Source organism: Myxine glutinosa, chromosome 11 (genome assembly GCF_964187855.1).
Source record: "Myxine glutinosa chromosome 11, kmMyxGlut1.1, whole genome shotgun sequence".
Taxonomy (NCBI): domain Eukaryota; kingdom Metazoa; phylum Chordata; class Myxini; order Myxiniformes; family Myxinidae; genus Myxine; species Myxine glutinosa.
Window position 1 is genome coordinate 90,396,790 of NC_136271.1, and position 13,344 is coordinate 90,410,133.

Consider the following 13,344-nt stretch of genomic DNA (forward strand, 5'->3'; position numbering starts at 1 on the left):
AAATAAATGGAGGGTTCTGGAATGGCCAAGTCAAAGCCCGGATCGAAATCCCATCGAGATGTTGTGGGGGATTTGAAATGAGCTGTGCATGCAAGAAACCCCTCAAACATCGCACAGCTTAAAGAATTCTGCATGGCGGAGTGGGCAAAAATTTCTCCCAGTCGATGTCAGAGACTGGTACACAGTTATAGGAAACGCCTACTTGACGTTGTTTCTGCCAAAGGGGGCAATACCACCTATTAGAGCCAAGGGTGTACTTACTTTTTCCACATGCGAAATTTGCATTTATTAACTCGAATTCGATATATATATCATTTCATTTTTCACAGTCACTAACATAGTTTTCGACTCGGTTGAAAAAAAAAAAAGGGAATAAAATCCGATGACCATGTGGGATGTGGGATATATACGTGTGTGTGTGTGTGTGTGTGTGTGTGTGTGTGTGTGTGTGTGTGTGTGTGTGTGTGTGTGTGTGTGTGTGTGTGTGTGTGTGTGTGTGTGTGTGTGTGTGTGTGTGTGTGTGTGTGTGTGTGTGTGTGTGTGTGGTTTGTGTGTGTGTGTGTATATGTATATATATATGTTTGTGTGTATATGTATATATATATGTTTGTGTGTATATGTATATATATATATATGTGTTTGTGTGTATATGTATATATATATATATATATATATATATATATATGTGTGTGTGTGTGACCTTCCATTACCATGCAATAAACTATGAAATAGATCTTACCTCGACATTGGTTATGTTTCCTTGTTCCATATTGTCAACCTGCCTTTGGTCTGTATCAGGTATTTCTGCTTTCACTATTGTTAATTTTGTTTTTGCCGAATGCTTAACCAACGTCAAGCCTCTGATTTATTTGCCTTAGATGAGGCCATCTGTCATTACCTGTGCGCCTGGGGCCTCGTTCCGAGGAAGCCGACAAGCTGCAAAACTGATGGGCTTCACTGCCAACGGCCTGTCGAACCGGCGAGACAGCAGTGGTAAGACAACGTGCAGTGCACAATGCAGAATAACACGACAATGGCTGGCAGGGTTTGATTATAACACTAGTTTCTATTTCATAAAAACAAGGTGTTTGTGCCTTCGTCCAAGACCCACTGAACGACAGTTAGCAGTCTAACATGTGAAGCGGGAATGATCATTTGCAATGGACAAATGAGCAGTGGAAAACGGGCAATCAGGTGGTTTCCGCTAAAGATTTGCTTGCGGTCGTTCTTTGCACAACAAGCTCCCGTTGCTATGAAAGATGTGGCTGGGAAGTGGGAAGTATGGGAGAATTACTTGTTTTGGAGAGGAATTATTCCCCTTGCGAAAAGGAAATATTTCCAGGAGCCCCATTTACTGACGAGCCATTCCACCAAGTAATCTTGTATTACTACTGGTCTTGAACATGCTTTGTGTACTCGTTGTTGGGATCGGGAAGGGTTGGTGGTGGTGGGCTGTAAGTGGAAGGAGAAAATTTGAACGAGAGAATGAGGTGACGTCATTGTGGACCAACAATGGTATATGATTAACGGATATCGCCAACGGAATTTTTTAAATTCCTGTTGTAACCGAAGCAAGAAGAATGTAACCCCTCGGTAATGTATTTTATGAAAGGTGATGTACATTTGGAAAGTGTATCTGGAAAGTTTTGGATCATCTTCCCCACCACTCTCACCTCCAGCACCGTGAAATACTCCGAATGTACTCGAGCTTGCCTGTTTATCGAGTGAGCCGACTTGTGGCGAACGTTTGTTTCGATTGTTGCGGACCAGCTGTTTTACAGGAATGCGATGCAGAGGGATGTTAAATATGTTCTTCCAAACTGTTATTGAATTTTTACCATTAGCAAATTTACTTGGTCACCGATGAGATTTCATTTTAACATCTCCTTAAAAGTCAATTATTCAAGTAGCAACTATTCCTTGAATATGTTATTAGTCCCCTACCGGTGTACACCGGAGGGGACTATGGGTTTGCACGCCGTCTGTCCATCTGTCAGTCCGTCAGTCCATCAGTCCGTCGGTCCGTCACGCAAAGAACAGTTCTCCGGACCTTTTTTCTAAACTCTTAATGCTAATGATTTCAAACTTGGTAGATGGTTTCCTTATGATAAGTTACAGATCAAGTTCGAACTTCACGACGTTTCGATCATTTTTGACAAAGTTATGGCACTTTGAACTTTGGGAATTCTGATAATTCTGATGATCCTCAACTCAGTGCCATTTTAAGTTTTAATTTCCTTTAAAAAACATTTTCTCTGCAATAATTGGACCAATTGAGATCAAATTTTCACCATACGAAGGACTCGGTCTGTAGAATATTTTAATGGTAATTATGACGTCACAGGTCACGTGGTTCGGCCGCCATATTGTTTTTCGTGAAAACACGAAAACCCATTTTTCTCTGCAACGGCTGAACAGATCGAGGCCAAACTTTACAGGCAGAATCGCATTCCCATGACGAACAAAAAAGTCAACGAGCATGACGTCATGCGTCACATGGTTTCAGAGTTATGACGTTCTTAAGCATGAACCTTTAAAACCCAGCCCGTCCCTCATTTTTGATCCAATCGAGGGGAAACTTCACAGATCTGTTCAGCATGTCAGTCTACTAAAAGGTCCTTTTGGAATTTGCGATAGGTCACGTGGTTTGGCAGATATCGTTAATTAAGCGAAAATATATATTTTTTCAATGGATATCTCTTGAATCACTAGTACCTCAGACTGTGAGTTGGTAATTATATAATTCACACAGTGCAATACGTGCAGGCTGCTTCACGGAGTGACCTTGCGGGCTTATCAACGAGACGAGGCATGACACACATGTGTCTCAGCATACCTCAGATCAAGTTTGAAAACCAGCATCAACCGTGCATAAATTTGCATATTCGATCATTTTTGACAAAGTTATGGCACTTTGGACTTTGGTAGGGGACATGTATTGCAGCACAATACTCAGAATGGTTGTTTATAGTGGATTTTCCCAAAGATAACTGAAATTTTCCCTTTGCTCATGGTACCAATTGTTGCAGGCATAGGCTAGCACAGCACATTTGTTGATTGATCAATGTGGGCCCATGCTCTTGGTAAAGCTTCGGGGCATTCATGAAATGTCAAGAAACCTTTTGAATCTAGGACCAATTCTGGACAGGTAGCCACTCTTGGCGCAGGATACTCGATTGGGGTGGCAACAATTTGGATTTTGCTCCAGGTGCAGGAGATAGCACAACTCCTATTCATAAAAGATGTCGTGAAAACTTTTAATATCCACAAACAACCATGCAGTGCTGGCAGACAGGTCCTCTGGCTCATCGTCCTTCCGACGGACATCACATACATTGATGCTACACTCCATGTGAAACAGCAGGGTGACCGTTTATAGCTGTCGAGATTCGAACCGAGGACAGACGGCTCAAATACAAGAGTACAAACCTTTCCCTAAGCTATCCTGCCAGCTCTATAGTTTTCGGCCGAATAAATCTTTTGATTGCCATTCCTTTGGCAGAATTAGTAAAGGTGTCTTGATCAAGATTTCTGGTTCAACGTTTTCGATTTTACTTCCTTGTTTGTTTGGATTTGCTGCATATGTAATGTGCTTTGGCTACAAATGCTTGCTGTGTGTCTGTGTGTTTGTTTTTACTTTCACCGCCGAATATGGACGGAGGTTATGTGTTCACCCCTGTTTATTTGTCTGTCTGTCTGTGAGCAAGATATCTCAAAACGTTATGGACGGATTCAGACGAAACTTGGTGGACAGGTGGGGCGTGTGACAAGGACAAAACGATTAGATTTTGTTGTAGATCCAGATCCGTATACGGAAACTGCATAACTTAGTGATGGTTTTCCAGCGATGAAAGCGGTCCAGCAGCTGAAGGGTGCGTAGCATTGGCATTCTCTTGTGTTTACTATGTGTAAATGCCGCTGCAGCTGTAGAGGAACTCTGGGAAGAGTTTGAAACAGCAAAAAATTCTTACCTTCTGCAGTTTTCATAGTTGCAGTCATGCAGATTTCTTCAGCTAAGAGAGCACAGGAGGAGTCAATGTGTATATATAATCAAAGGGAGGTGCAAAGCGCCCCTCCCTTTATATAAGGGATCGTTTCTCTGTATGCAGCTTTAACATGCGGACTGAAAATACGTTTCTCGGCTTTTACTGGACTAAATTGGCTGCATATTACAGAAGTAAATGCTTTGTACATTGAGGTAATATATTCCAAATTTCAGCAACGTCTGTTTCCACATTCTTGAGTTTTATTTAGAAAACCCTCAAAATCATGTTGGTGTATGTCTGTCTGTCCGTCCGTCCGCCCAAAATGTGTTGGCGCTCATATGTCAAGGGCTATACATTGAAATGAGCTGAAACTTGGAATATACATCGACCAATAGGTCTAGTTAATGGATTTTGAAACAAATTCCACCTAAGTGCTATCGTTTTTGCTTGAAAATTTAATATATACAAGTACAGATACATTCAAAGTCCACCGACCCCATGCCAAATAAATAAATACCCGTCAATACTGCCGTGCAGCTCATAGAGACAGCTCAAAGTTGACATAGCTCATAGAGACATAGAGACGCCTTCGGCGTCCCGGCAAAGCCGCGCTGGAGGATATTTATTTATTTGGCATGGGGTCGGTGTACTTTGAATTGGGAGGGAGAGGTGTACAATAATTGATTGATTAATTGCATAATTAAAATCAATAAATAATAATCATAAAATATTTTCTTAGTCAATTGGTTAATAGCATACCCAAACTACCAGTGCTTCATCCGAAGCTGTAACTTTTTGAAAATTAATTAAATAAGTCATTAATCGGAAAAATTAAATAATTGAATGATTAATCAATTAATAATTTATCGATTAATTGATGAATCGATAAATCAAAAATGTCCTTTATAGCCACATCACGTGGTCACTGTCATGTCCAAATATCAGCTTCCGAGCTCAAAAGGTGCCTGAGATATTGCCCAGATGAGAAAGAAAATAATAAATGATTAATAATGAAAATAAATAAGTAATAATCATAAAATAATTAAATAATTAATCAATTGGCTAATGGAATACCTAAACCACCACCATTTCATCCGAATCTGTAACTTTAAAAGAATCAAGTCATTAATCGAATAATTTTTTTTGTATACAAGATCGAGGCTCGTGAAAGAGCGAACATTAATCACACAGAAAGACAAACAGACACATAAAACAAATAACATCGGGAGCGGTAGACAAGATGGGGAGAGAGGGGGAAGGACACAAACACATTTGAGAGCAGGGACCGAGACATGGAGACATCGAGAGATCTGTGGGAGGGAGAGGGCTTTGGGGGGAGGCATGTGACGGGGGGGGGTTGGGGGGGGAGTCTGACACAATTAATTAAATAATTAATCGATTATTTGATTAATCAATGAATCAAAAATAGCCTTTATAGCCAAATCACTGTCATTGGCATGTCCAAATATCAGCTTCCGAACTCAAAAGGTGCCTGAGATAATGCCCAGAAGAGAAAGGAAATAAATAAGTACTTAATTAATCGATAACAATTATGTAACTAATCAATGAATTGATTAATCAAAAAAAAATAGTTTTTGCCAAATCACTTGCTCACTATTGTGCTGACATTTCAGCTTCCTATCTCAAAGTACAAACAAACAAACAAGAAAATGAAAAATCGGTCAGAGACCGAGGACTTGCCGGAATTTACTTTTTTATCGGCCATTTAGGACAAATATGGTGGCCGAACCACGTGATCGATGACGTCATCATTAACATATTTTATTCCCCATGGAGAGTTCTTTACAATGAGCCATGTCTCAATTTTTTATATTCAGCACTTTCGGAGATATGGAGGTGCAAATTTTTTCGGTTTTCCAAGATGGCGGCCGAACCACGCGACCGATGACGTCATCATTAACATATTTTATTCCCCATGGAGAGTTCTTTACAATGAGACGTCTCAATTTTTTCTATTCAGCACTTTCGAAGATATGGAGGTGCAAAGTTTTTCGGTTTTTCCAAGATGGCGGCCGAACCACGTGACTGATGACGTCATCATTAACATATTTTATTCCCCATCGACAGTTCTTTACAATAAGCCATGTCTCAATTTTTTCTGTTCAGCACTTTCAGAGATATGGAGGTGCAAATTTTTCGGTTTTTCCAAGATGGCGGCCGAACCACGTGACCGATGATGTCATCAATTGGGCACAGTCTATTCCAGGGCAAGTCAAATACGTGTTCAAAGTTTGGCGATTTTACGTGCAACGGTGTAGACGTAGTGCTGCAAACAAACAAACAGACAGACAAACAGACAGATGAAAAATCGGTCAGAGACCGAGTACTTGCCGGAATGTACTTTTTTATCGGCCATTTAGGACAAATATGACGGCCGAACCACATGACCGATGACGTCATCAATATACTTTGATGTATATTGAAACTAACAGATCAATATACTTGCCGGAATCTTTTCCGGCAAGTAACAACCAGAGTGAAAACCGAGTACTCCCTTTCAGCATGCATCATGGAGCGCCTGGAGATGACATGGGAAAGGAGCAATGTACAATATATACATACTTCATAACTCTTCAAAATGTTATTACCCAAATATAATGTGCTGGCTTAATGGCTTAATTAATGGAATGTATAAAGGCATCAGACTCCCAAGTTCGGAGTGAAGGTTCAAATCCCATTTGGGTTGAATAATTTTTTTTCTTCTTACTTTTTGAAGTATTTTAAATCGTCTTAAATAATCATAGGGAGGTGGAAAGTACCCCTCCCTTTATATGGGATCGTTTCTCAGTATGCAACTTTAACATGGGGACTGAAAATTCGTTTGTCGACTTCTCCTGGTATATTATATACACGAGCAGGGCTCGGCTCGCTGCGCTCGCCTCACCACGCGTCGTTGCAGAGGAACAGGCTTCCTTTAGCTGAGGCTAATGACTGTACCTGAGTTGCTGTGTTGTCATGATTTACACCAATCATAATACACACAATTATTTTGTATAAATTTATTTGTAGTGTTTGTGAAATTACATTTTTATAAGCAATTTAGGTTGAAGATTTCGGTGGAAAAAAAAAGTGATTCAAAAAAGAAACCCTCAGCACATACATACGGGAGGGGTAGGTGCAGACTGGAAGTTTGGGATGATTCCACCTCACCACCACGTAATTAAAAACACCTCACCACCACGTAATTAAAAACACCTCACCACCACGTAATTAAAAACACCTCACCACCACGTAATTAAAAACACACCACCACGTAATTAAAAACACCTCACCACCACATAATTAAAAACACCTCACCACCACATAATTAAAAACACCTCACCACCACGTAATTAAAAACACCTCACCACCACATAATTAAAAACACCTCACCACCACATAATTAAAAACACCTCACCACCACATAATTAAAAACACCTCACCACCACGTAATTAAAAACACACCACCACGTAATTAAAAACACCTCACCACCACGTAATTAAAAACACCTCACCACCACGTAATTAAAAACACCTCACCACCACATAATTAAAAACACACCACCACGTAATTAAAAACACCTCACCACCACATAATTCAAAACACCTCACCACCACATGATTCAAAACACCTCACCACCAGATGATTCAAAACACCTCACAGCCACGTGATTCAAAACACTTCACAGCCACGTGATTCAAAACACCTCACCACCAGGTGATTCAAAACACCTCACAGCGACGTGATTCAAAACACCTCACCACCACGTGATTCAAAACACCTCACTACCACGTGATTCAAAACACCTCACCACCACGTGATTCAAAACACCTCACAGCCACGTAATTCAAAACACCTCACCACCACGTGATTCAAAACACCTCACAGCCACGTGATTCAAAACACCTCACAGCCACGTAATTCAAAACACCTCACCACCACGTGATTCAAAACACCTCACCACCACGTGATTCAAAACACCTCACCACCACGTGATTCAAAACACCTCACAGCCACATGATTCAAAACACCTCACCACCACGTGATTCAAAACACCTCACAGCCACGTGATTCAAAACACCTCACAGCCACGTGATTCAAAACACCTCACAGCCACGTAATTACTGTATAAACATCTCACCACCACATAATTATAAACATCTCACCACCACGTAATTATAAACATCTCACCACCACATAATTCAAAACACCTCACCACCACGTGATTCAAAACACCTCACTACCACATGATTCAAAACACCTCACCACCACGTGATTCAAAACACCTCACAGCCACGTGATTCAAAACACCTCACCACCACGTGATTCAAAACACCTCACAGCCACGTGATTCAAAACACCTCACAGCCACGTAATTCAAAACACCTCACGACCACGTGATTCAAAACACCTCACCACCATGTGATTCAAAACACCTCACCACCACGTGATTTAAAACACCTCACAGCCACGTGATTCAAAACACCTCACCACCAGATGATTCAAAACACCTCACAGCCACGTGATTCAAAACACCTCACCGCCACGTAATTCAAAACACCTCACCACCAGGTGATTCAAAACACCTCACCACCAGGTGATTCAAAACACCTCACCACCAGATGATTCAAAACACCTCACAGCCACGTGATTCAAAACACCTCACCACCACGTAATTCAAAACACCTCACCACCAGGTGATTCAAAACACCTCACCACCAGGTGATTCAAAACACCTCACCACCAGGTGATTCAAAACACCTCACCACCAGGTGATTCAAAACACCTCACAGCCACGTGATTCAAAACACCTCACCACCAAGTGATTCAAAACGCCTCACAGCCACGTGATTCAAACACCTCACAGCCACGTGATTCAAACACCTCACAGCCACGTGATTCAAAACACCTCACAGCCACGTGATTCAAAACACCTCACCACCACGTGATTCAAAACACCTCACAGCCACGTTATTTAAAACACTACGGACCAGAAAACCACAGAAACAAAAGTTTGAAGGAGTAGTTCAGTGACAACACAGATGCTGCCCAGACGTGTAGATATATAAATAGATGACTGTACCTGAGTTGCTGTTTTGTCATGGTTTACACCAATCATAATTCAAACAATCATAATGCACAAATGTATTTGTAATATACGTGATATTACATTTTATAAACAATTGAAGTTGAAAATTTGAGTTGAAATTTGAGTTGAAAGAAGTTAAAACCAGTGTGCGCATGAGTGTACCTGCCTGTGTTGTACAATGTACAAATATGAGTCATTCTCTGGTTATGCGTCTGCCGACGAAGTCGCCGGAGGCATTATGTTTTCAGGTTGTCCGTCCGTCCGTCCGTGATAGGTTTTCGTTACCGCGATACCTTGAGAACGGCTGAAGGAATCTTCGTCAAATTTGTCGCAGGTACACTACCGGTCAAAAGTTTTAGAACACCTCAATTTTTCCAGTTTTTATTGAAATTTACGCAGTTTAATGTCTCGATGTACTCTGAAATTAAGCATAGAACAAATAAGCAATTGGAGATAAAACAGAAATCATAGAATCATTTTGTTTGACAAAATTTAATTTAAATTTTTGACTCAGCAAAGTAGCCACCTTTTGCAGATATAACAGCCGAACACACTCGTGGCATTCTTTCCCCAATGGAAATCAAATATTGTTCGGGAAGTTCTTCCCAACACTGTTGCAGAAGTTCCCACAAATGTGTTGCACTTGTAGGTTGCTTTGTTTTCACCCTTCTGTCCAGTTCATCCCAAACCAGCTCGATGGGGTTTAAGTCTGGAGACTGTGCTGGCCATTCCATGATTTGAAGACGACCGTCTTGTTCTTTTCCTCGAAGGTAGTTTTGACATAGCCTGGAGGTGTGTTTAGGGTCATTATCTTGCAGTAGGAAGAACCCCTGACCAACTCGGCGTATGCCAGAGGGTATTGCATGGCGCTGCAAAATGCTGTGGTAGCCATTTTGGTTCAGGGTGCCAGTTACTCTGTGCAAGTTGCCGATTCTGGATCCAGCAAAGGAGCCCCAGACCATCACGCTTCCTCCTCCATGTTTGACAGTTGGTGTCACACACTGAGGAACCATCCTTTCACCTACTCGACGGCGTACAAAAACCCTGCGTGATGAACCAAAGATTTCAAATTTTGTTTCATCGGTTCATAAGACCTGCTTCCAATCTTCAGTAGTCCACTGGCGGTGCTTCGTGGCCCAGGCAAGCCTCTTTTTCTTATTTTGCCATCTTAGCAATGGCTTTCTTACTGCCATTCGACCTGTCAAACCTGCAGCTCGAAGTCTTCTCTTCACAGTTGAAACTGAGACTTGCTTACTTCGACCAGTGTTAAGCTGTCCTTGAAGCTGTTGTCCTGTGAGCCGCCTATCACGCAAGCTGTTGACTCTCAGAAACTTGTCTTCTGATTCTGTTGTGGCTTTGGATCTGTCAGACCTCTTCCTGTCAGAGTTTCCTCCAGTTTCCAATATACTACTTCCTGCAGTGCAATATTGTCCAAATAATGCTTCGGAGGGTGTAATAACAGTCTGTGTTCCAATACTGCTTTTATACAGACAGGGGGTTTGTAATCAGGTAATCAGCAGAGGTTGGGACACCTGTCGGAATTGTTTGCATCAACTTTCAAGGCTCAATTTACTTACATTGCTGAGAACAGCTGTAAGTTGTTAACCCATTACTTGTTCCCTGAAGAAGGCCTTTTTTTTTTTTTACAATATAACTGTGCAATTTACATTATTTTCCCGTTTTAGCTTCCCTAAACTTTTTTTTTTAACCTCGAGCAGTTTACTCATTACCTTTGAACCATTTCAGGTTATTCACTGGACATTAAACTGCGTAAATTTCAATAAAAACTTGGAAAATTAAGGTGTTCTAAAACTTTTGACCCATAGTGTATGTATAAAGAGGTAAAGATGAACTGATTCGATTTTGGGGTCACGAGGTCAAAGGTCAGATGTCATGTTCGGTAAAAATACTGTTAGCGTGATAACTTGTGAACCAGTGATAGGATTCTGACCAAATTTGGTACACTTATGTAGAATGAGGTAAAGATTAACTGATTAGATTTTGGGTTCAATAGGTCAAAGGTTAAAGGTCAAAGTCTGTAATTGGTCTATAACTTGAGAATGGCTAATGGGATCTAATTCACACTTGGTACAGATATGTATAATTATGTACAGATTAACTGATTATATTTTGGGGTGCTGAGGTCAAAGGTCAGAGGTTATATCAGGTAAAGATGTGATAACTTGGGCACAGCTGAATGGATTTAAATCAAACTTTATTATTATCAAACTTAAAGATTATTATCAAAGATTATTAACAAAAAAGTATTATAATGATGTAATAATGTAGGCGGAGGCATATATCAGTCGACATTGTGATGTTGAAGAGTGCCATTCTAGTTTTCCATTTTATTCAAGTGGCTGTTTTGTTGCCCTGTATTTTGCCGCAGGTGATCATGCTCTCCTGGTTGTGGTATTTCACATCAAACTAAATCGTGGTTGTGGTATTTCACGTAAATATTAATGTGGATAATTGATGACAAGAAGGACTACTATTGTGTGTGACAGAGGTATACGTGAAACGGAATCGAACTTTTTTCAGTTTATTTTCAACATCCGTTTGTTCCTTTAACACTCCTGCATGTTGTCTGTATTTCCCAAACCTGTCTGTACTGTCTCCATGCGACAGGGAGCACCGACCCCGTAGTTGAGGAACACTTCCGTCGCAGTCTGGGCCCTGGCTACCGTGAGACCGAGCCCGTTCTTCAACCCCAAGCCCATTCGGTTTCTGTAACTGGCTCTGTGGATGAACACTTTAGGAGAGCATTGGGAGAGACATGGCTACAGCTACGATCCAGCCCCCCAGGCAACCCGACGTATGCTATCCATGAATGTGGAGTCATGGCACCGCCACCCTGCCATCCGGAGCGCGCTGGCTCACCCCCACTTTTATCCTGAACACCGGATCGATATCGTTCTCATCAACCACGTCCTTGTCGTCTTTTATTCCTCTTACTTCATATTTGATGCATGTAAAATTTTGTAATACTTTTTCGTGGGGTTTGCTGGACAACTGCCAAGTGATAACCAAGATCTAATAATAATAATAATATTAATATTAATAGTAAATTGGCCTCCCCCATTGTTTGGGATAAAAGTCAGAGAAAAAGGAAATTATGAAAGGTGATAATGCAACCGCTATGCTATTTACACCTCTTGGACACCTGTGGACCTGTTTTTGTAGTTGCTTTGTTGCCTGAAAAACTTGCAATCAAATCTCAAGGGCATTTGAGTCGCAAATCGGAGCTTTATTTGAACGTACCAAGGGCTCTTTATTTTCCTCCTCCGTTTTGTTTACGGCACCTGGGTTGTGCTGTTGGTCTTTTCAACATCGGCTTCAAATGGAAATCCCGTCCGGTCTGCATTCAAGATTCCTCGGTTGCTTGCTATGGAAGGGAAGACGTAGGTGAGGAGGTCGAGCCCATACCTTCCTGCGAACCGCACTTCTTCATCAAGGGTATGCGATGAGCAAGTCTGCATGGAGCTTTGCTAACATTTCAATTTTGTACATTTCATTCATTTCTGTGCATAAATGTTACTTTTCTTATACTTTGTTTGCGCTTGATGTAGATTAACCTTGCACTACGTAAAGTGAATAAGTTATTGCTTATATACTGTATGTATAGTAAGCTCCCTTATATCTGACGACGCTCTAGGCAAATTTTAGAATTGCCGAGTTAAAGATCGGTGACACGTGTTTTCAAAATCATAGTTATATATGCCGCGAATAATTATCGAATGACGATATATAACGAACCAGGATCGTTGCTCTTGGCACGCGAGGTCAAGAGGAGACATTGTGCGGGACTCGACTCTCAGGTCATCTGAGTTCGGCCTGAGAGCCGACTTAAGAAGAAGCAGTGCGAGTCTCTGCCCTGAATCTCCCCACCGCCCCCTCATTTGGAATGCTGCTTCCGCTCAAGTTCGGCAAATCACTTTGCTGCATGCTTTCTTCATGCATCGTCAAAAAGAATGTATAGAATTGGGTATTATTTCATATTGGCTTTTGATAGATACTTTGGGACCACTTTTGTACGATACATTCCTCGGAGCTAGTCTCTGGAGATTTTGTGTGTAATCTAGCCTCCATCTGTCGTGGGCAATGGGACCTTTGCAACCAATTTGATTTCTGTGTCTGTTGTCCAACCAACAGGCAACAGAACAATATCAGTTGACAACGGAATAGCTTATTTCTTAATTATGTTCAGCACGTCATGTATTTGACGTGTTGTGGTGCAATTTTTGCTTCTTTTTCACCCACCCCTTTAT

The 13,344-nt window shown here is 41.2% G+C and overlaps 1 protein-coding gene across 2 annotated transcripts in view; it reads left to right on the forward strand.

Annotated features, from left to right (window-relative positions):
* LOC137415933 (transcription cofactor vestigial-like protein 4) overlaps nt 1-12,622 on the forward strand; it is a 152,508-nt gene extending 139,886 nt beyond the window's left edge. For both annotated transcript variants that reach the window (XM_068101457.2, XM_068101458.2), the window contains 2 exons: nt 879-993; nt 11,705-12,622. In XM_068101457.2, coding sequence (XP_067957558.2) covers nt 879-993; nt 11,705-11,973 — 384 coding nt within the window. In that variant the 3' untranslated portion in view covers nt 11,974-12,622. The remainder of the gene's footprint in view (nt 1-878; nt 994-11,704) is intronic.
* Nucleotides 12,623-13,344: the final 722 nt, after the last annotated feature.